General features: G+C 40.9%; 1 protein-coding gene across 1 annotated transcript in view; it reads left to right on the forward strand.

The window, feature by feature from the left end:
• The first annotated feature begins 261 nt into the window (after positions 1-261).
• Positions 262-23,103, forward strand: part of LAMA3 (laminin subunit alpha 3) — a 106,966-nt gene continuing 84,124 nt past the window's right edge. Inside the window, exons 1-7 of the mRNA XM_041399271.1 lie at positions 262-618; positions 6,432-6,584; positions 17,101-17,218; positions 17,828-17,946; positions 19,506-19,676; positions 20,720-20,817; positions 22,659-22,774. Of these exons, the coding sequence (XP_041255205.1) occupies positions 364-618; positions 6,432-6,584; positions 17,101-17,218; positions 17,828-17,946; positions 19,506-19,676; positions 20,720-20,817; positions 22,659-22,774 (1,030 nt within the window). The 5' untranslated portion in view covers positions 262-363. The remainder of the gene's footprint in view (positions 619-6,431; positions 6,585-17,100; positions 17,219-17,827; positions 17,947-19,505; positions 19,677-20,719; positions 20,818-22,658; positions 22,775-23,103) is intronic.

Below are 23,103 nucleotides of genomic sequence, written 5' to 3' on the forward strand. Positions count from 1 at the left end.
CGACCCGCGCACTTACCGGGCAAGAGCAGGCTCAGAGAGCTCCAGCTCAGCCGGGGGGCGGCACCTCTGGGCATGTCCGCGGAGCTGGGCGCCCGGACACACACCTGGGGCAACCCCGCCAGCCCCGAGACCCTTCCCCGGTCCCGTCCCGTCCCGCCCCGTCCAGCGCACCCTCACGCCCCGGGGGACGGGGCTGCGCCTCGTCCCGCCCCAGCCCGCAGAGCGCAGCGCAGGCGGGACGCGAGAGAGGTGCAGCAGCCCCCAGCCTGCTCCTTCTCCTCCTCCTCAGTCGCCGTTCCTTCTCCTGCCCGCTGCCGCCCGCCCTTCGCCGCGGCAGTGCCCGGGGGCAGCGCCCGGCGCGGGATGGCCGCGCCGCCGGGCTCCGGGGCGCTCTGGGCGCTGCTGCCGCCGCTCCTCGCCCTCTGCGCCGCGCAGCCGGGCCCTGCCGGGGCTCAGCCGGGGCTCAGCCTCCACCCGCCCTACTTCAACCTGGCGGCGGCCGCCCGCATCTGGGCCACGGCCACCTGCGGGGAGGCGGCGGGCGGCGGCGGGCGGCCGCAGCTCTTCTGCAAGCTGGTGGGGGGCCCGGCCGCCGCCCCGCTGGGACGCGCCATCCAGGTAACCGGGCGGCGGGACCCCTTCCCCGCCAGCACTTCCCCATCCCCGGGGTGTGCGTGGGAGTGTGTGGCTTTTTGGGGGGGTCTGATGTGACCCTGCTGTGCGCTGTCTCGTTTCCTCCTCGCTGAGCGTGTGCCACGGGCATAGGAAGGGGAGTGTGGAGCGGCGGGAGCCCAGGCAGGGAAGCGCCGGGAAGGATGGGTGGCAGCGGGCAGCGGCGCCTCCGCCCGCGCACCTGCCCTCCCTCAGGTGTCCCGGCGCCTCCCGGAGCCGCGCAGCGGCACACCGCCCCCGCCGCGGGGAGCGCAGCCGGCCCTCGGCCGCGGGGCTGCGGCTGCTGCCGGGCGGGTGTGAGCTGCTCCTGGAGTGCCTCGGGGCGGTGTTTCGTGGCCTCAGCGCCTCGCCCGGGTCTGCGGTGGGCAGCGAGATACTGCTGGGGGTAAACCAGCGAGCTTGGGGGAGTGCATGGGACCGGGCTTCACTGGCAGCTGCTGACTGGGCAGCGGGCATCTCTCTGCAGGCGGTGGGAAAAGAGTCCTGGCTTTAGTCAAGTATTTTGTGGTGTTTTAGAAGTACTAAATGTGAGGCTTATCGTTTGTGCCTTGCATTGCTTGTGGGAGGAAGCCAGAGACTTCTTGGGACTCCGACAGGGAGTATAAGTGCAGAGGGCAGCAAGGATCATGCTGTTCTTTCCTAGCATAGCTCAAGATTACTACACACGTTTTGTGCCAGTCACAAGAAAGATAAACTGCAAAACTTCTGAAAAAGGATTAATGGAAGTATATCTTTCCTTTAGAAGAAACATGTATTTCCACATTCGTTAGAGGATAAGGGAGGAGTAACAAATGCACCAAACTGTTGTACTGCGATAGATGCTTGATATCTGTTTGATCAGAGCTTTGTTAAAAGAAGGGACTTTCCTGAAGCCTCAGACCTTCCAAAGTTATTTTAATTGTGTTCTCTCTTGGTGGGAGGAGAACCAGAAAGAAACTGCAATTTGAAAGGGATTTTGAAAGTTTAAAGGTCCACTGTCTGACTTTAGGCAATACAGAGAGCATACAAGTAAATTTTTAGCATCTTGGAAGAGCTAGTGTTTCAAAGTCTTATGTAAGTTTTATAGTGAAATAATCCTTAAGATATGGTTTCAGAAGGGGTTGCAATGGATAACAGAGTTGTTCCTCTCATTTTTTAATGAGCATAGGCACTCAAGAGAGGGGGAGAGGACGAAGAAGGTGCAGCATGTGTATTGCCGTGTGCCAGAAGGGAGCGTGCACCGTCATGCAACCTGTCCTCACAGTTCATTGGGCAGCCACAGACAGCAGTGTGCTTTGCTCTGGACTTCCCTCTGCCATAATTGCCTGCTTCACAATGAAATCTTCTTATATCTCTCTCTCTCTCTTTATATTACCTTATAATCTCTGTAGTGCTTTCAGTCATAAAAAAAGCTCAAAGTACTTTGGAGATGGCTGAGTAGTATACAATTCTGGGACACACGTATTACATGCTTAAACTGAGGTTACAAAAAAAGGTTGTGGTGATGAGGAAACTGCTTGGTTTGCTGTTTCTAACACACCTCTAAAGTTTAGGCTCCCATCCTTCCATACTGAATGCAATACCCATGTTTAAAGTTGCCTGGGACAATCGTGCCACCAGGTAAAATTGTAAACCCAGCAATCTCTCAGCAACTCGCTACAGCCCACTGCTACAAAAAAATCTCAAACCAACATGCCTTGAAATATCAGAAATCACAGGGTAATAAAAATCAGCCAAAGCAAACATCAGATAAACTTGTCAAGCAAGCGGAACGAAGCCTGCGTGCTGCCTCTGATGGTTTTTGTAGTTGTTTCCTTTATATACTAACACTCAACTGGAAATGAGGGTTTGCTGTGTAAAGGAAGAGGGAGTCTAGAAAGGGGGGGGTGTTTCTTCTTAAATGTTTGAATTGCAGGTCCTAGGTTAGAGGGCTGTTATGGTTCGTGCCTGACTAAAGTTCCCAGAAGGACTGCTGATAGCTCCGCCCTGGCACGAGGAAGCGTGTTGTGCCTCTCAGAGCATTTGTGTAAAGACAGATACTGCAGCAGCTCTTTCCACTTTTAACAAAGCCCCATTGAGATACATAACATGAGTGCTTCTGTGGTTTACCAGTAGTTGTTGTGTTTCAAGAAGTGCTGGAAAGTCTTTCAAAAGGCCAGGGAAATCCAGACAAATCCAGACATGGAAAACGCACAATGTGTGTACTCTCAAACCACTTCACCTCTCAAATTAAAAGACACTGTAAGTAAGAGAATTTCTTCTTTCATGGAAAATTGGAGAGAATTGCATTAAACTTTTACAGAACATGAGCTTACATAGAAGGATTTTAAATCAGCAATTTAAAATCAAATGGTGTTTCTTGAGAGTCGTGAGGGAAGGTCATGTGGCTTTTACAGTGATAGGTGTAATAGCCATTGTGTTGTGCTGGTTCAAGTTCAAGTGATACCACACACTTGAGTCACGCTCTTTTGGACTCTCTACCATGCTGGATTGCAGGAGTTGGTCTATGAAGAGGGAAATTGGAAAGGAGGAGCAGAATGTAATCCTCATTCTGGCAAAGGGAGCAGACAGCTCTGTTGCCAGTGCTATCTGAAAATAAGGCAAAGAGGAAGAGCAGCCCCAGCATAATTTCCATTGCTCTGCCTTTGCTTGTTCTCATTCAGCTTGTCATTTAGTGATGTGTCTTTTAATGAAGCCTGTAATATCCAGCAAATCCAGAAAGAGCATTTGGATGTTGTTTAAAGGTGGTCAGTGGGGTGGCCAGTCCCTTTGTGGGCAACTCAACCAAGGCTCTTAAGGCAGTGCTGGACATACACTGTGGAAAGAGGTGGGTTTCCCTTAGGTACCACGCTGGCATGTAGGAAATGACTTAATGAGAACAGTGTTGAGTGAAGAAATGCACAACAGTATAAAATATTTCAGCAGCTGATAGATAAGTGGCATGCCTGGTTTTGCCTGCCAGTCTGTCCACAGTGGTGTGCGGGCGTGAGTTAAGGTCTAACTGCATACCTGTCCTGCCCTGCCAGTGGCACAGAGCTGCTGGGTATGAAAGAGTGAACAAATCCTTCATTGTTGTCACTTTCTATAACTTGCAGGCAAGACATTTTCATCCCCGTGTGTCCCTGGTCCACACTAGCATATTTCAGCAAACTCTTTCATGCAGTTCCAGGTCTCTCTTTTGCTCAGGAGAAGCAGGGGAAAGGAGGGTAACAAGGTCACCAGCAAATGCACACCTGCCTGTCTGATGAATTGCAGCCAAAATCAAACCAAGTTTCAAGGCCCAGTCTTCTAGAATGGAGACGTGTCCTGTAACAACCAGGCTGAGCACAATGTGCCTGAGATACTGCCAGAGAGAAGGAAGGAAGGCTGCTCTGTCCAATAATTTTTTTTCTTTCATTTTTGTTTTGCTGCCTAGTTGGCAGGGTTGCTGGAATGTAATTTAAATAACTGAAACTCCAGCTGTTGCAATGAAATTCTTTGAATTATGTGCCCAAAAAGAGAAAGATGGTATCTTGAGTTCAGATCAAGTGATCTGGTATACTGAAATCACATAAGTGCATGTAAATTAAACTCTTGTGTTTAATACTCCCCATTGTTTTCTTCTCATTCAACCTTTCTTTGAGGTTGTTTCCAGATCAGAGCTGAAACTGCTGTAACAGCAACTGTTTCCTGTGTACTTCCAGCCTGATCATTGTGAATGTAATTTAGATCTAAAGACTATGTTTCAAGCCCATTATAAAGCTATTTAGGGAAGCTTGCCCTGTTGTAACATATATGTCAGAACTCAGGTATGCATTTGTCAGGGAGGATGCTCTGATGTGGTAGTAACTGCAGTTGCCAGTGCATAGACTGATTTCTCAGGGTATGGATTTTTGCAGATAGTGACATGATGTTCTTTGTCATCGCTGCAGAAACTGGCAGCGTTGCCTGTAGCTAACATGGGCTGATGTGTATCTGCTGCAGCAAACCACCTGAATCAGAGTCCTGGCCTGTTGTAGTTTGTATTAAAGTCAGCCAAACCATCTTCTCTAACAGAGCTGGAGGAGAATCGTGTTATAACATGACCCCAGCTGTAGTTAACCAACTTGTGTGTGTGAGTATTTAGTCTCTTTGAATTGAGTTAACCCCCAGCCAGACTGGCCCTGGCTGTGCTAAATCAGAACAGCTAATGGTAGCCATGTCTTCTGGAAACTGCATCATATTCTGGGCTTTCTGGAAGGACAGGATGAGGATGCAACTACTGCTAGATGCAGATGCTGGAATCACTGCTATTGATGCAGAAATATTCAATTCAGTCAACATCTATTTCAGTTTCAAATATGAATTTTCTATTCAGTGACACAGGATGGTCTATTCATATCACATGAGATTGATGAAGTATTTTCCAATCCGTTAGTTACTGTGGTGGATGTTAAATACATTCTGCTAAACATCTTAAACTCACCAAGCTCGCAAGACTGCACCCAGCAAGAGTGAGAGAGCTCTTCTGTTACTTCTCTGTAAAAAGTGGACAAGTGTGATTGCTCCAGTTACTTTGCACTGGTTAGTCTGACAGGAGAGACAAACAAAACAGTGCCGCTTATGTGGGAGTCTGTTAATTCTTAAAAGGTAGGAATGTGCTTCATGCCCAGCAGTGCAGATTGTGGAAACAACAAAAGGTTTGTCACATGCTTTTGATGATAACATGCGCTTAGTTGACAAGGTAACGTTTGCCCCGTTCCCTTTATTTTAAACAGGAGTCCAACACAGTGTCAGCAACTCACAGACTGATGGATTAAGCAACTGTCCTACTGAAGTAGCCATGGGGGGTGTACTGCCATTCAATGAAAATGTTATTTTTCTACAGAGACATGTAGCTGGCACAGTTTAGCATTTCACTGATTATCTCCACCTAGTGCTGGAATAAGAAGTGAATGGGACGCTGAAAAGATCCCTTAATAACTAACTTCAGCAGTTCAGCACTAATCTTAGTCGACTGTAAAATGTGTTTTCTTGGAGATAAAAATAGCTTGTGGGGCAAGCCAAGATATGAAATCAAAAGACAATTAATTTTCCTGAAGTTGATTCATCATTATTGTACAAAGATCTTAAGAGACTCTCAAAGGGCATCTCTGGATTGTGGCTTTAGTTGTGGACTGGAAATTGGGCAGTAACTTCTTGAAATGAAGGTACAATGCCATTCTTTAAAGGGAAGCTTCAAGGGAACAGTCTGATTCATTTTCCACCAGTACATATTGTTTAGAAAACTCGGGTTCAGAATGTATTTTCATGGCACGAAAAAAATGAAAACAGTGTTATAAAATTCTAATACCAAACTTAGAGCCAAGTAACAGAGCTTTTTTTGTTATGGTTTTATTTATATCAGGTTATGTGCATATGTGGATATTTAATGGTGTTTTAGAAGAATTGAGGATATTTTGTTTGTCGTTCCTAATGCAGTTCTAAGACTCTTTATTTCACCAATTTTCTGCAGATTTCTGCAGACACCACTGTAAAAGTAATATAGGTAATTTCATCAAAATGTCAATAAGTTAATAAAGATTTACAGTAGCTCCCTTATTGAGATTTCTGAAGTTTAATTTGTAACATAAAAGTTAGTGTGTTTCAGTTGGTAATTTAATTACCAAAGAATTTATACATTAAAAGTTATGGTGTATAAAGGAACAAAATTTACCCACATTTTTAGTCAACACCCTAGTTCAGAATCTCCATTAACAACTACGTATTATCAATCTGTAAGGTGTTGTCTGAGACCATGTTTTTGATTGATTGTGTTTCAGGGCCAGTTTTGTGATTACTGCAATGCTGCTGATCCCAGCAAAGCTCATCCCATAACCAATGCCATTGATGGCACTGAGAGCTGGTGGCAAAGTCCCCCTCTTTCCATGGGCTTGAAGTACAACGAAGTCAATGTCACCTTAGATCTGGGACAGGTGAGTGCCTGAGCTATGGGGTGAGGTGTGGTCATTTCTTACATTTGTGCATATGCTTTGCAGTTGGGAGAGATGTTTGAGCTGTTGATTTTTATTTCCTGATGTCACTTCCAGCTTTTTTGTCTCGTTTATGTTCTTGCATTATTTGACTGTATACTGTATGAAGTGATTGTTTTCCTTTAGGAATTTTGATGATGGAGGTTCTTGCCACTGGGATCATACAGATGTAGTGATGGTGTACTTTTTTTCACAGACACTGTAACTGATTCATTTGAAATGGCATGGGGGGACCTCTCAGTTGAAACTCAAGCTCTGCCTTCTGTTTAATATTCCCCTTTTTCATGAGCTCAGAGACAGAGGCTTCATGATCTCTGTGCACATATTTTGATAATGTTGGGAGTCTGCTTTTGCCTCAGGGGTCCTTCTGGTTTCTCTGTCATCCAGCAAGATCTTCAAGATAGACAGAAAAATACTCATAAGGTGGTCTAAAAGGGAAGGGACAGCAAAACCAGTGTAATATGAATTAGTAATGAGACAGTAACAAGAACACCCTTATTTCCCCTGCAAGCGATAGGCAAGTAGCTAAGAGTGAAGCCTCTGTATCTGTTTTTTAAGTCACAGGGATGAATTCTCAGCTGCCATGATTGGGTGCTGATCCAGTTAAATTAGTTACACTTTGCAACTTCACACAATGTGAAAACACATGTTTATAAATATATGTGTGGGCCTGCAAAATATATGTATCCACATGCATATGTATTTTGGACTGCAGTAATTGTTTATTGACTGATTATATAGGACAGGATTTTTTGAGTAGACTTTCAGTTTAGTTGACAGCAAGGTGGGGGATAACTGAGAAAGTATTTCTCTGTGACTCTTAGCTGCCATTTTGCTGGGGATTCAGGTGCAACTTATTTTACATCTTGTCTTACGTGGTGTTCTAATACTCTTGTATTCCGTGGGTGGAATGGTTCTCATTTTGAGGCTATCCTCAGTGTTTCTGTATCCAGCAGAGCTGCCATGCGGAAAGGCCATACTAAGCTTATTTTCCTGCTGTGTGCTTTTTACCTTCCTTGGAGGACCTCCTGACAGACACCTTACTTTTTATGTGCTGAATAAAGTTCTGAGAAACCTCTTTCCTTGAGAGGAGAGATATGAGTCTTTTCATGGGACTCCTTAGACACCAGTAGCTATGTGCTAAGATTTCTGTAGCTGTTAAAGGATTTCTTAGTGAGGTTGCATGTTTCTGATTACTCTGGTACTACTTGGAAATGAAGGTAATCAAAGGCAAAAGTGAAAATCACTCCATGTCCTGTGATCAGGAATGAATAATTTTAGCTGGTGGATGGTACTTGGAAAGATGACTCTGAATCCCATGTCTTGGAAATGAAGGTAATCAAAGGCAAAAATGAAAATCACTCCATGTCCTGTGATCAGGAATGAATCATTTTAGCTGGTGGATGGATGAGGGTTTGGTAAGATTCATATGATTTTTTTTTCCCCACTTCACAGACTTTCATCATTTAACTGCTTTCATCCCATTAAACCTTAACCTCAGGATTTGTTTAAACTTGAGATTCACTTTTGACATTTTGTTTAGTATTTTTACTCCCAAATTTATACAGTAGCACACAGTACTGATAATGAAGAGCATTAAGTACTGTCACAGAGTAAGTCTGCTCAAGTGAACAGGTAAGCACTGAGACCCCAATTCACCTTACCTTATTTCCTGGTCCTAAATATTAAGAGCTTGGTGTGTCTTAATGATGCAGGCTTTCTTAGTAATTGACAATTTTTCAGAGCGCAATTCCCCCTCAGCTGAGCTGAGATGGAGGTTTTGGGTTTTAAGGAAAAATACACCTTAAAGTTAGATATGTATCTAAATACATAACCACATACTGTAATATTAAAAAGATAACATGGATGTAGTTTTCCTCATAATTATTTGTCCTTTTTGTTTGTTTGTTTGTTTTGTTGTTTTGTTTCTTTTTAATACAAATTACTTTTTTCTGCAAACAAAAAATGGAAAAGTTTTTTGGTACTCAGAACGTGACAAAGCGTAAGGTACAAATGCGTGCAGGGAAGCAATGACTGAGTGTGAGCTGCTCATCAAGTATCCACAATTAGAGGAAGCAGGACATAGTGCGAAGTCAAAAGCTTTTATTTTCTGCATTCCTGCCATTATACCTTTATGACTGAGAGCAGAGTCCCAGTGGAGCCTCCTGCCATGGTCTCACGACATTATTTAATTGAATAGTTGCACCATGATGGAAGTCTTAGTGCTCACTACAGTGAAGTTGGAACGAACACCCACCTGGTGCTGCTTCTGTTTCACAAGGGCTTGGGTGATTTTGAAAGTCAAAATGCCTTCAGGCTGTTCAATCTGTTTGCAAGAAGAATGATCATTTTGCTGTACTTCGTAACATGAGAAAAAGCAAAAACCTGAAAGCAAAACCCCTGCTCTACTTCCCTTTCTGACTTTCTGTACTATAGTTACATTTCTAATCAATCACGGTCCTTCCAAATAATAATTAAAATGTTGACTCCTGAGGCAGTCTCTCCGTTCTGTTAACTTACCTGCTTACACTGTGGCTATTCCTGACTTGTTTGAAATATTTGGATCAAATGAAGTCTCAGTTATTCCTCTAATTGGTTATGTTTTTCCCAATATAGTTTTCAACAACTTTTAAACTTCTGAATCCAGTAGGTCTGAATTTCATTGCCCTTCCCCTGACTCTTTGGATTGCCTAATTTCAGCAGGTGTGTCTTCATCTTTGGCTTGCTTAATGCTCTGCAGATATTACTGTAACACTGCCCCAGGTATTTTTCTGAACTCTCTCTTAAGAAGAAATGAAAGTTCAGGATAGCATGATAGCGTATGATGAAAAAGAAATGTCCAACTACAAAAAGTAGTTCAAAGAAGTATAGCCCATATCTTTTATTGTTGCTTTTAGTTATGTATTTTTTTTTGTTGTTGTTGTACATTTTGGCAAAAATATAGTGCTGAAAGAATCAGATTCAGTCTTGTGCACTAATATATTGAATAGTTTTTATGTAGTGATACTGTTAGTCACTGTTGTAAATTAAAAGTACACAGTGGAATGCAGTGTCCAAGTTAGTACTTTTACAAGGGAGGGAGGACAACTCAACCATAAATTTAAGCTAAGTTGTGGAGGACTTTATGCTTTTATGTTTTCTACTAGTTAAAGCATAGAAACATTTTGTAAATAGCCTCACAGTTTGGCAAATCTTCTGAGTTGCTTTTATATGGTAGAGGTCTAACTTTTATATTTGGTAGCAGTCCTTTGATTTACAAACAATATTTGTTGCTTGGAATATTATTCAGCTTTGGATAAATTGTTGAGAACTAAAACCAATTGTTCTTAACTTACAAAAGACTGACATGGTAACTTAAAATGTTTCTGAAGTTACAGTTAATTTAATTGTCATTCTGTAAAATAGTGTCCTGTACTCACTACTTCTGTAGGGAGATTTATCACAAACTGCATTGAACTGAGCTCCCAAAAATAGCCATTGCACTCATTGTGCTTGGCTTTTGAATACTTTGTATTATCACTGACCCTGAAATCAGACCCAGCTCTAGCCTGAAGTTGCATAACCTCTATGATAACACTGGGAAGTCCTACAGATTAGGGCATGAGAGCCACTGCACGAGGCTTCTGCAGTGCTACAGAGCTGTGCCTGCAGCGAGACAAAGCCCTTCCTCTGGAACCCCTCCACAGCTCTGAATCCACAGCAGCACCAAGCCCTCCTCTGCTATTCGGGCTCACACCGGGGAGAAGAGGGGCTCTTAAGCCTGGGAAGGTGCGATACTGTCCCTACAGTATGCAAAGATGGGATGCTAGCAGCACAGAAGTGTTCCTTTGTATTAGACAACTCTGTTTCTGAGTGTTTCAGTTTGTGCAGGAAGCTGATTTGGGATCGTGCTGTAGAACAGTATGCTTTGAAGTTGGTTGTGATTTTTGGCTCATACCACAGGAAGATGCATCTAGTTGTGAACTCTAGGGTAACACAACTTCATCTGATGAAGTTTCGTCTGTCTGACAGAATCATCTTAAAGTTGGATCACATAATACATGTTTCATTTATTCCTAGGTCACACTACAAGCGACTCATCCAGAGTTGAACTACCAGCCATAATAAGGGAAATACCTTAAAATACATTCTTTCTTGCTCATATGTTTTCTTTAAAGTTGTAGTGAAGGTGTTGTATTTTTTTTAAAGTTTTAATTAAGGACCTCTTCAATGGCTCAGCATTTTTTTCTTATGTTTGCATTAGTTGCACATCACTGTTTTAAAATGCATTTCTGATACTAATTTGATATTAGTCTGAAAATATACAGGAGAAAACCTCACAAGTCTTGTTCTCCTGTCCTTTTCTGACTCTGTCTTCCTTTGGCTCTTCTTCAGCATCCCTTTAGGAAGGTCTTGGTTTCCACTCTCTGATCTCACTTCCCTCTCTTCATGTCTATACTTCTGCTTCACCCATCTTCCTTTCCATGCTCATTCCTATATGTAACTTGAATTTTGTGATATGTTGTTCTAAATACCTCAGTTTTAACCCAGCTTAGTAAAAGCAGAACCTCTGCTGGTTGCCTCTAATCCTTTGCACTTCCCTGGGTTTCTTCCCAGTGTTGACAGTCCTACTGTGTTCCTTCTACTTTGGACTGCAGCCCTCATAAGGAGACATTTTTCTTCTGGACAACTGAGGGCTGAATCGTACAAGTCCTTTCCCGTATCAATAGCTTCAGTGTTCTGTGAAGAAATAGGCCATATGTAAGAAATAATTATAAGCATTGAGTTGGTCTTTGTCCAAATCCTAATGGAAAAGTGGCTGCATGAAAAATGTCAGGAAAATAACCAAGACTCATTGATGTAGGAGCCTGCAGCCTTGGCAAAAAGACCAAAGACTGGTTGGATGTGGAGAAAGGACTATCGTTTTGTCTCTGGATGCAGTTCTTCCTTCTAGAGCCCTTGCTATTTAGGGAGAGCTTCTCCCTTCTGGTCCTGCCATCAACTGGGTCGGAACAAAGAACTCCAGATGTGTCTATGAGGCCTTTTCAGAGGCACTGACTCACCTAACTAAAGACATTTTTCAGCATCAGTGGCTGGTTAAAGGAAAGCATGATGTGAATGCAGTATGGCCAGGGATAACTGAACAACATTGGAAATCCTGTGCTTATTCCTGGCTTCTGCACCCCAGACTAGGAAGCTGGAACACAGGGAATGACTTCAGCATGCTGTGCAGTGGGAGCCTCTGCAGCCACTGTCACTGTTTGTGCAGTGTAGTCATTGCTGTGTCTATGTGCACTCAGTTAAGCTGCATGGAACACACTCAGGAGGTCTGACGCCTCTCAGGTACTAGCCACACATGATTTTCTCTGCCCCTCTGCCACAGCTATTTTTCCACATACCCTGAAGAGTAGCTGGCAACTCCAGAAATGCTGGCTCATCTCTCTCTAGTTGGCATGTTTTTGTATTACCATCTATGTTACAAAATACGTGGTTGGGCATGGATGAATACTGACTGTCAGGAGTGTTTTATACAGTACCTGAATTTGCCACGGTGCCTCAAGTCCTACTGAGATGTTTGAATGAAAGGACTGCTTCCCTCTTTGCAGCATCAAGAAATCAAAGCCTTTACTTTTAGCCAGAGTTTGCAGGATTTTATTTCATTTGGACAGATTGATGCTTCTGTGGCTTGGTCTCTGAGAGGAAACAATGCTCAAGACCTTATGGCTTCGTTACAGCAGAAAACCAGTGGGCATGGACACACCAACCCTATGCAGTCAGTGACACTAAGGTGTGTTCTGGAGCAGGTGCTGAGCACAGTTCACACCCCTTGAATCCCTCTCCTGCATCAGCCTCCCTTTGAAAAGTTTAATTTTTGTACTGAGTCATATTGGATTTCTGTCTCTTCTAAGCAGTCTGCAACACCGACCACATTATTCAAGACAATGAAAGAAACGTACAATGACAACCATACCAAGCTGAGGGAAGTTTTGGTCGTGCAGCTGTATCTGCCAATAATAGTCTGAGGAAATTTCACCCTGCTGGAAATAGATTCAAATTACATGAAGAAAGATTGCTGTGGTATCTTCTTGAATGCATCTAAAGATCCACACAATGCCTCAGATAGACCTAAATCTAGGTCTACCTAGATTTTGTTGGATTCTTGCTACTGCCACATTCCAGGACATTTTATTCTTTATGAGCCAAAAAGGAAGAACAATCTCTTCCTACAGAAGCAACACACAACATCATGATTGTTTGGAACATAGTGTATTTTCTTCTTTTGTGCTAGTTTATGTCCAGCACTCATCTAACAAGTCATCTCAGTGTTTTAGTATTCTGGTTTGAGTTTGTGTCAGGAATGGAGGAAAATGTGCTATACCTTTATATATGCATATCTAGCTTTTATCCATTTTTTATGCTTTCTAGAATTCAAAAATATCTTGGAAATTTTGCTATGTAAAGAGTTGTTTAAACTTTTAAGAAGAAAATAGAGAAAACATTTTAAACTAATATTATTGAGAATTTTAGCATTCTCATGAGAATGCAGTGGGTAACCGGAAGCTTTCTTTCTGTTGGTTTAAAATAAGCAGTGTGTATCATATATTGTATCATTAACAATAATGGTACAATGTAGCTCTCAATCAATTTAAATGACCTTTTTTAATATCATCTTAAGGTCACCTGAAAAAGCTTTTATAGAAATCTCTCTCTTTATAATATAATATTGTTAATGCATAATAATGAATTTTAATTTTCATTCTCAGATGAGGAGGGCATTTTGTTCGTTCTACTTGATGAGTTTTAAAAAAAATTTCTGGGTTTTTGTGATTCTTTAAGACCATTGGCTTCTAGAACATTTTAAATCTGAACAAACCTGAGTGAACAGAAAAAAGGTCACAACAATGTGGAATTGATTAAATTCCAGCTGCTGATAATCCATCAGGTTTGACCTGTGGTGCTGGATTACAGCAGGATGTGATGCTGGACTCTTACAGTATTACATCCTCTTTTGAGCATGCCTTTCCAGAGTGCATTGTTTCCATTACTGGAAATAAAATGCTGTTTCCACTTTTAAATTCAGTTCTTTATTAATATAAGAAAATGGTCAGAATTTTGATTGTCATATTTCTGGGACTTTTTCTGAAATTTTTTTACTATTATATAACTATACCAAAATGTTGACTTACAGTTTTAACATTCCTTTTGAGAGATTGTTGTTGTTTATGAAGCAAATTTGGCTTAAAAGCAACCAAATAAACTTTTTTTACAAAAATTAAGGCACTTTATTTTTTTTTCTGAAGGAGAACATTACTTTGAGTTTAGTCTGCCTTTTTTCAGGGTAGGTCTTCGGTCAGGACCAAGATTTAAAGTATTGAAATGCTAGCTTAGAATATGTGATTAAAATTGGCTTTAATCGTTGTTTTTCTAGGTCTTATGTCAGCAAGGTTACTCTTTTATCTTCAGATGGGGTTTATTTGCTAAGCCAAGGATTATTTTTCTTCTGTTGTTCTCTCATCAGATCTGGAGAGAGACCATTCATCAGCTGGGTCAGTATTTAATCTTAGTGGAAGTTTAGATGTTCAAGTGCCATTCTACATCCTTGATCCAGGCCAAAACCAGATCATAGACACTCATGTCAAGTCAGAAGCAGGGCAGGTGATAGGTGTGGTGACTATGTTTTGCTGCTATGTTGTCATTCACTGACACTAATTTAATTTTTATCAGACCTGTCCCTTTTCCCTTTCTGAATGTGCCTGTAGAGACCTGAGCAGTGTTTCAAACTGAGAGATGTAAGGAGAGCATAATGCAAATAGAAGGTTTTCATATACAGCATGTACTGTGAAGTTGCCATACTTCTTTTTTTTCCTTCCATTTTTTATTTGCATGGAAATATGGAAGGAGTGGTGCTGGGTAGCAGTTCTTTAAGCATTGGCTGACTTGCAGAGTTCCTGATATAATACACATTTTGATAAATAGGTATAAGGCCATTGTTGTAATTGCTCCACAATGTGACTACAAGCAGTGGAGCTCTGGAAAAGGCAGGACATTGTCTATATGCTTCCTTTATTTCCTCTTGAGCTTTCTAAACCACTTGTCTTGGCTGAATCTGTATCAGTCAACACACGGAATGTTACCAGCACTTGCTAAACGCATGACAAGATGGGACTTCCAAGGATCTTAAGACATAGGGGAAGAAAGACAATGTATTAATGTTGTCTGCCAGTGCAAACCTGGTTTGAACAGGTAAATGACCCTTGAGAGATTCAGCTGAACAAAAGTGAGAACAGGAAGCACTTTTTTTTTTTTTTTTTTAGGAGTTTCAGAACTATTATGCTTTTCTAGAAGGATACTAATCTTTGCACTGAGTGGCCATACCAGATGTGATACATGTAATGTCTGTATGGCCAATATCTCTACTCTGGAACTTGACAGTGAAGTAGCAGGAGTTACTCAGACAAAGAGTATCAGAAACTCAGTAAGAGCAAATCTTGCCACTGTCCCCAAAGTATTCACCTATTTCTGACAATGGCTAAAATCAGACTTTCTATCAGCATTTTGAGGGCGCTACTCCCCATGTGCAGTCATAGAGCATAGGTCTGGGTTTTTCCCTGGCTCTGTCAACAGAATGTTGACTGTGCTCAGTGTTGTTGTCTAATAAGTAATTTTTCCTATGGAGATAATGTCTGTTCGCTAATTTAATATCTCCAGAGGTAAAGCTGGTGCTTTTCAGGCTGTGTTAAACAGTGGGTGAAATTTCAGCACTAACAGAAAAGTTGAGTTATTTTCCTGCTGGTTCTCTCTGCACTGATCTAAGTCAGCATCATTCAGCAAAGCAAAAGTTTCTGAAATAGGTTGCAAGGTGCAATACCTGCTGCAGTGATGCCTTGGTGTGTGTAGAACAGGGGCTAGCCCTGGAAAGTAGTTGTACATACTACATAAATGAATGCACAACAAAAAATTTTCATTTTTTTTCTTCTGTGATGTGAGTTATTATCATGAGAACATGCTCCATGAAGTGCCTGAATTCCTCCCATTTCTCCTTGAGGTTTTACTTTCTACTGTGAATACAGTACACAGGTATTCAGAAACTGATGTCTGAAATAGATGTGTGAGCATGGAGGCTGCGTGTAGCCGTGGGATTGTCATGTGCAGAGCTGCTTAGGGACAAGTGTTTCCAGGTATCTGTTTCACTGCATTATTCGCCATTTGCATCTGCCTCTTGGTGGTCCCAGTTGGTGTGACAGCCATTGAATTGCTCCTGGCTGACAGCTGAATGGGCCAGGCATGCCAAAAGATGCTGTTCCCAGTTCATGGTTGAGAGCTTGTAAGCACTTGCGGTTTGGAGTCTAATAAACTTTGCAAAGTATTAGCTTCAGGGTTATGACATTTATGAGGTATGAGCAAAGATAAACTGCTTGGGTGTATTTGATGTGGGGGCTCTGGCAGCAGTTCCTTGACAAACTGCTGACTGCAGTCTCCCCCATCAAAGTGAGAATCTCCTGCCAGCAGATGATTCTCAGTTGAGGTTGTTGAGGGGGAAATTCCAGCGCAGCTTCACTTTAATATTGAGTGTACCTCAGTATTGGTTCACTTTTATTGACAGCTCCATCCACGGTTTAATTTTTAAATGGCCTTTAGAATCAATCTGTGTTTAGCTGTTTGTGTAAAGGTAATTTTTATTGATGTTCTGGTTTTCAGACAGACTGTGAACTATTCCAAGATGCACACAGTAAGACTTCCTGTCTTTTAAGACCCATTTCTTCTCCAGTGTTTGGGAGCCCTCTGTGTGGTACACAATGAGCACCTAAAGAAGCCAGATGAAACTCTTGGCCTTGGGAACCTTGAGCTGATGGAGCTCTTTGAGCTGTTTCAGACACTGAATGAGCTACCAGTTACAACAATCTCTCCTGTGCTATTTGATCCCCACAAACTCTGGGGTGGCTTGCTTCCATTACTTGGAAGGTCTGTCAAGTAGTAAATTCATCTGGAAATAATCCTAAATGAGGGAGTGGGTGGCTGGGATTATTATCAGCCATTGGAGTCCCAGTGTAAAGGTATTTGCATTTTCTTTTCCATGATTTTTATATACCTTAGCTACATGTTTGGAATGCATCATCAATATACCAGGGTGCTGCAAAAGCAGCTTAGTTGAGTGATACAACTTTTCCATGTTGAGTACTGTACCCTTAACACACCCAGGCAGTCAATCAGCTGCACAACAGACCTGTTCTGAAATGTGGGAGATGGCATTTAACACAGTCCTCTTGCAGATGTCTTAATGTTCTTGAGCACATTGCCAGGTGAAGTAGCCAGCTGAGAATCTGGCCTCTGATTTTAGTGGGAATGAAACTGCAGAGAATAACCTTTTCCGTGTTCACTACAGAAAAAATGTTTATTTGTATTAGTTTTTTTATTGCTGTGCTTTTATAGAGTTCACAAAAAAAGCTCCTGACAAGGTCTATGTATATTCTGTTACCAGCTCTTCCATGTTGCCTATATCCTTATCAAGTTTGCAAATTCTCCTCGTCCAGATCTCTGGGTCTTGGAAAGATCTGTGGACTTTGGAAAAACTTACACTCCCTGGCAATATTTTGCTTGTAAGTATCAATCCTTGTGTCGCTGGTCTTTTGGGGCAGGTTTCTTTAATCATTTCCTCAGTAGCAGCAAATCAAACCATCAGGCTTACTGAAGATTTCACCTGCAGAGAAGACAGTGAATGTTAAATCGTTTATCTTTTCTTATTTAGCCACAATAAATTAGTGGTAGGAGTATATGAGTATGATATTTTGAAAGTGTATCTCAGTGCATGGATATCTTTCACTTTCTTATAAGTTTCTGATTTGTTTTGTTTCTTTTGAGTTTTGGGAATGTCAGAACTTCAGTGTCCTTCGTCCCTTGGGACCCTGGGATTTCCTGCAAAAATCAAAGTGAAATACAAATGCAAAATCTTGGAGTAGCTTTTTTTTTTTCTGGTGATGATATGAGAAATACTGTGCCATGTCTTGTCAGGCACCACTGAATTGCTTAGGAAGACAGATTATTGTTTTGAGAAATGTCTGTTACTTTGTGCTGAGTGACACAATCACTGTTATTACTCTATTATTGGGAGAATTTACCTGAAAGCATAGGGGACGCCTCTCTGGTAATTTAAATTAGAACAATAGTGTCTATTTTATATAAAATTAATTTTGTTCTTGCTTGGCTAGACTCGAGAGCAGATTGCTTGGAGCGCTTTGGAAAGGAAGCAAATCTTCCCGTGAGGAGGGACAGCGATGTCCTGTGCACCACCGAGTACTCTCGCATTCTGCCTCTTGAAAATGGAGAGGTGGGTGCTTTCAGGAAAGCATGTGTGATGCTGTAAGCAAACATCACTGGTTTCAGAAGTTCGTAGTGCTTCAGTTGGAAGCAAATTTTTAGCTATGGCTGCTTGAATCTCCATCAATAAGTCCATAACCTAAACCTCAGTGAGATTTTGGAAGCGTGACCTGACTCCTAATTTTCACCATTCCCTGTGGGGTTAGGGGCTGCTCAGGGAAACCTGTGTTGATATTTTTCATAATTTGTGTACCTTACTATGGCCATGTGCATTTGAAGGTGTTGACTGCATTTTCTGGGTTTTCCAATGTGCATGGCCAAACTTGGTACAGCAGAATTGCTCATGTGAGTAAAGGCTGTAGAAACAGCTATTTACCATTCAAGAAATAGTAGCTGTTAAAAAAAAAAGTGTTTATATATATATATATATGAAATCTACATGTTTATAATATAATAAAAGTATTTGGAAAACATTGCTTTGATTTTAGCCATTGTTCCTTGCTAGGCAGAACTGTGACTTGTATTCTTGCGTTGCTTGAATGAATGTTAAACTCCTGAATTTGCTATGGCTCCTCCTGCATTCTGCTCTAATGCCTAATGTTGTTAGAATCCAGATCTGAACTCCTCAAGAGTTATTCAGAGTTTTGAGCAGATGGATTTAGAGTTTCCTATTAAAATAGAACTTATTTGTTAAAGTATCTGTAAAATTTTCCTAATCAGATGTTGTAAAGAATAATTTCCACAGAAGAACACTGCTGGTGCCATTCCCTATTACATGCTCTATGATTTTTCCTAAAGGAATTGTGCTGCAATTGGAACAATCATCATACCCTTGTTATGTGCTTCAGAATATAGGAGCCATTTGAAAATAGAAATCTGTTATCTGGATGGTTATTAATGAATTCAAGTCTTTTACTGAGCCCTGTACATACAAACTAGGTTTTTCATTCAGTAGAGATTCATGACTGCTGAGCTGCTGGCAGCTGTATCTTTAAAAAATAAAAAAAGTATTGGATCCCTTGTTTTGGAAGTCAGAGAAACCTGCTTTCATGTGAGGGGATTTTCTAAAGCAGCACTGTGTACTTTCTTCCAGAAGACCATTAATATCCTTGCAGGCACTGGACCTGTTAACAATAATATTTTCCAGGAATGTTTATGCCTTGACCCAAAAATAAATGTGCTTTGGGAAAGAGCCAAAATCTGATGTTTTTAATCAGGGTAAACTTCCATTGACACTGTCAACTGTTGAAACAACTACTTGCAACTATTCCTATTGTTTTTTCCTATTAAAATGTACTTTTTGCATGCTGTACCTGCTGTTTTCAAAACAGATAGAGGCACTTTTTTTTTTTTCTGATTTGTTATATATATAGTAAGAATACAGGAGTCTCTAATGCTAACACTATTTTTCCCAATATCCTGACTTCAGTATGAAATGCCTAATTGTTATTGCAAATATGTTCAGAAACAATAGTAAGTTTTTGGATTCTTCTATTAAGTCTTCTTTATGCTGCTATTGGCACTTGGAGTTGATATATTTTAACAAGAATGTGCTTACTTCTTTTTTAGATTGTAGTATCTTTGGTAAATGGCCGCCCAGGAGCAAAAAACTTCACTTATTCCCCTGGCCTTCAAGAATTCACAAAGGCAACAAACATCCGCCTGCGTTTTCTCAGAACTAATACTCTTCTTGGACACTTGATATCCAAAGCTCAGCGGGACCCCACTGTAACTCGCAGAGTAAGTGCTGTTGCCACTGAGGTGTAAATACCCAACAATCATACCCAGCGTGCTAGGGACCAAAAAATGGTCTGAATGTTTTAAGTTTGCATCATCCAGACAATGAGATTTGCGTTGACCCACCTTGAAATCCCCGTATTTTTCTTCAGGTTTGTTTGAGACAAGAAGGTAACTGGGCCAGCGTGGATTTATGGAGGGGCAGTAATGATTAATGATTTTGTAACAGACCATTTTCATTCCCTGCTTTCCAGTGTGGGAGGAACCTGAGTGCATCATGGGAGCTATAAAGAGCCAAAGCGAAATTATTCTAAACTATCTTATGCAGAACTGAGGAACTAAATCTCTTCAACTTTATTTGGCACTACTTTCTGATATTTATTCACAGAAGGTTTTCAAAAAATAGTACCTGAGTTTATGAGGGAATGGAAATCAAAGGCTGTGCTTGAAAGTTGCTCTCTTTCCACAAATCATTTGAGATGCCTAGGTGTTTTCCATGCATTTTGGGCTATCCAAGAGCTTGAAGGCCAGAGTTCCACTCCCATTCAGTGGGTAAATATAAGGAAATACAGGGAACACCACACAGAAATTCATATACTCACAGAGATTTCAGACTTCATATTGTATTGCTATTTTTAACATTTTCATTTAAAATGAAGATTCAGTAACAATTGGAGGAAACCCTGGGGTGAGGCACCACACAAATGCCTGCACTGAAAAACATAAAGCTATTCCAGTTATGTGACAGCACTCCCGTCAAGCACCCTTGCTGCCTTAAGTAAATTTTAAGACGTTGCTCACAGGCAGAGGTGAATGCAGAAGGCAGTTTACTTGGCAAGCAGCACAGCTTTAGTGTGAGGAACTTCTGGTGTTATCCTGGCCATGGGCTGTAGAATAGATGAATGAAATCTCAAGTGTTTTATTAAATTCCTAAAGGAGAGTGCAAATTTTTGAGACCTTCCAAATCTAGCAAACCTGATGTTGATATTTCTGACAAAATATAAGCAAGGAAAGATCTCTAGATATTTCTTGTGTTTGTTCCACAGTATTACTACAGTATAAAGGACATCAGTATTGGTGGTCGATGTGTTTGTCATGGCCATGCTGAAGTATGTAATGCAAAGAGTGCTGAAAATCAATACCAGTAAGTAAATGGAGCCTGACATTTATCTGAGAAAAACAATACATGAGTGCTTTCAAATGACCTTTTCTTATTATAGAATTACGTAGTTTTACAGGGATTTTTGTTTTTATATTAAAAAAAAATAGAACCTGTTAATGATTAGCAAGAGAACATGTCAAGAGTGATTGTATGTGAAAGATAATAATAGAAAATTTTTAGGTTTTTTTTTTTTTAGGTTAGGTTTTTCATTTTAATTGAAATACAAGTTCCGCAGATTGAATAATTTCTTAGAAATCCCTAGTTCTTTGAGTTGAACATCACCTTCTGATGATGATATCATCAGACATGAGTTGATGGCACCTTCTTACATCAGGAATTAGAAATTCAACTCAGGAACAAAATTGTGGGGGGATAGAATGTAAGAGAATAGAGACAGTGCAGAAGGCAATCTCACCCCTGAGGAGTTGCAGCTGGGCCAATTACCAAAGATTAGGAACAGGCCTGCCCTTAACAGGCCACAGCTGTGTCCAATAAGGATGAGTGCTATAAAAATAGTGGGCTCGCTGGGTGAGAGGAGAGCGGGAATGTGTTGGCTGTGCTGCGAGGAAGAAGGAGTCAGTGCTGCAAGGAGCTGCCCATGAGAAATCACTGAGAAGGTATGGAAGTAAATGATAAGATAACAACACAAAATCAGTTGACTTTGTGGAGATATTGAGCACTATAACTGAGCTCATGCAAAATCCAATGGCTTTAGGTCACTACTGTAAAAACATCAAAGCAAACTGAATGGGGTATTCCCTTTCCCTGTCAAGTTTGTGACCTTTATGTTGATTTCACAAGGAGTTAGATCAGGCTTCTTGGCTTGCCTGCTGCAGGGAAGTAGCTATGAATAAGCACCCTGTTTCATACATATTTTAAAAACCTGCTTTAAACCAGCTGTTGCTCTTATCTGTGATGGCATTAAAACAAAGTTTTATCAGGATGATGCCATATTTTCAGTTATGTTTTAATGAAGATTAAGTGGGGGAGATGGGTGCTTCCATTCCATGTGTCTGTGCTACAGAAAAATAAGTAAAGAAAGTGAGAAATCTATGCAAATAGGATGATTATGCTGGAAAGTTTTATTGCCCTTGTGTTACATACATACGTAAAACATGTGTTATTACATACATAAAACAAGAATGTTGTAAAAGGCCTTCTGAGTCCCAAGGCCTTTGTTCCTCCTGGTATTCAGTTACTGTGCAGGAGGATGGTAAGACCTAGCTCATAATTAGACCCTGCCTTTTAAGTAGGCTATTCAGCTAAATAAATCAAAAATCTTCCTACATTTTGTTGGTGAATTGTGTGCACTGTCTTAAAAATAACAAGATCAAGTTATAATCTTGGTTTACAAAAAACACTGATAATATTATTGTAAGTGAAGCATAATGGAAAAATTAGGAAGGTATGCATTTAAAGGTGATAAATATTTTGATTACTGTAGGCCAACAAGCTTGAGCCTTGGAACAAAGTTAAAACAAGATACATCCTAAACTATTGTGTGTCAACTTGCTTTAATATTCTACAATAGTTTCATAACCAAGTCTATGGAATCCAATTATAAACATTTTCTATAAGTAATGTGTTCTAATAAAGTCATAATCACATTATTAAAGTAATCAATCTTGAAGAATTTTAGGAAAATTCCAAAGCATTCTAGTCTTACTGATTGACTTCTCTGCATGTGAGGTTTATGTCCTATCTTTTTCCTACTCTATGTAAGTCTTGGACTGCAGTAAAATGAAGAAAAAGTTATTTTTTATTTAGAAACTTAAGAGATAAATTTTAAGCCCAGCTTCATTAAGAGGCTTTTATTTCTGTAGGTTTCAATGTGAATGTCAGCATAATACTTGTGGGGAAACCTGTGATCACTGCTGCCCTGGATATAATCAGAAACAGTGGCAACCTGCAACAGCTGGGAGCACAAACATATGTGAACGTGAGTAGCCAAAAAGATGGTGGCTTAAAAGAGATACTGACAAGAGCGTGGGAATTAGGTGTAGCACACATGTTCATGGAACATAACCAGCATGCTTTAACACTTTTTTATTTGTGTAGAGAAAATGCTTTCCACACAGGAATAAAGAATCAAAAATGCAGTGAATATTATTTATGTTCTTCTTTCTTATTAAACAGTGAAAGTAATAAGTTGTGTGAGAATATGACCTGAGAAAAGTAGAAGACTTTTTGTGGAGCACTGAGTCAACGTTTCTCCCCAGTCATACCTGTCTGGTGACAGACTCCAGGTCTCCAAGCAGAGCAGAGACT

The sequence above is a fragment of the Onychostruthus taczanowskii genome, unplaced genomic scaffold, assembly GCF_017590055.1.
Source record: "Onychostruthus taczanowskii isolate IOZ18803 unplaced genomic scaffold, ASM1759005v1 scaffold16, whole genome shotgun sequence".
In the NCBI taxonomy this organism is placed as follows: Eukaryota; Metazoa; Chordata; class Aves; order Passeriformes; family Passeridae; genus Onychostruthus; species Onychostruthus taczanowskii.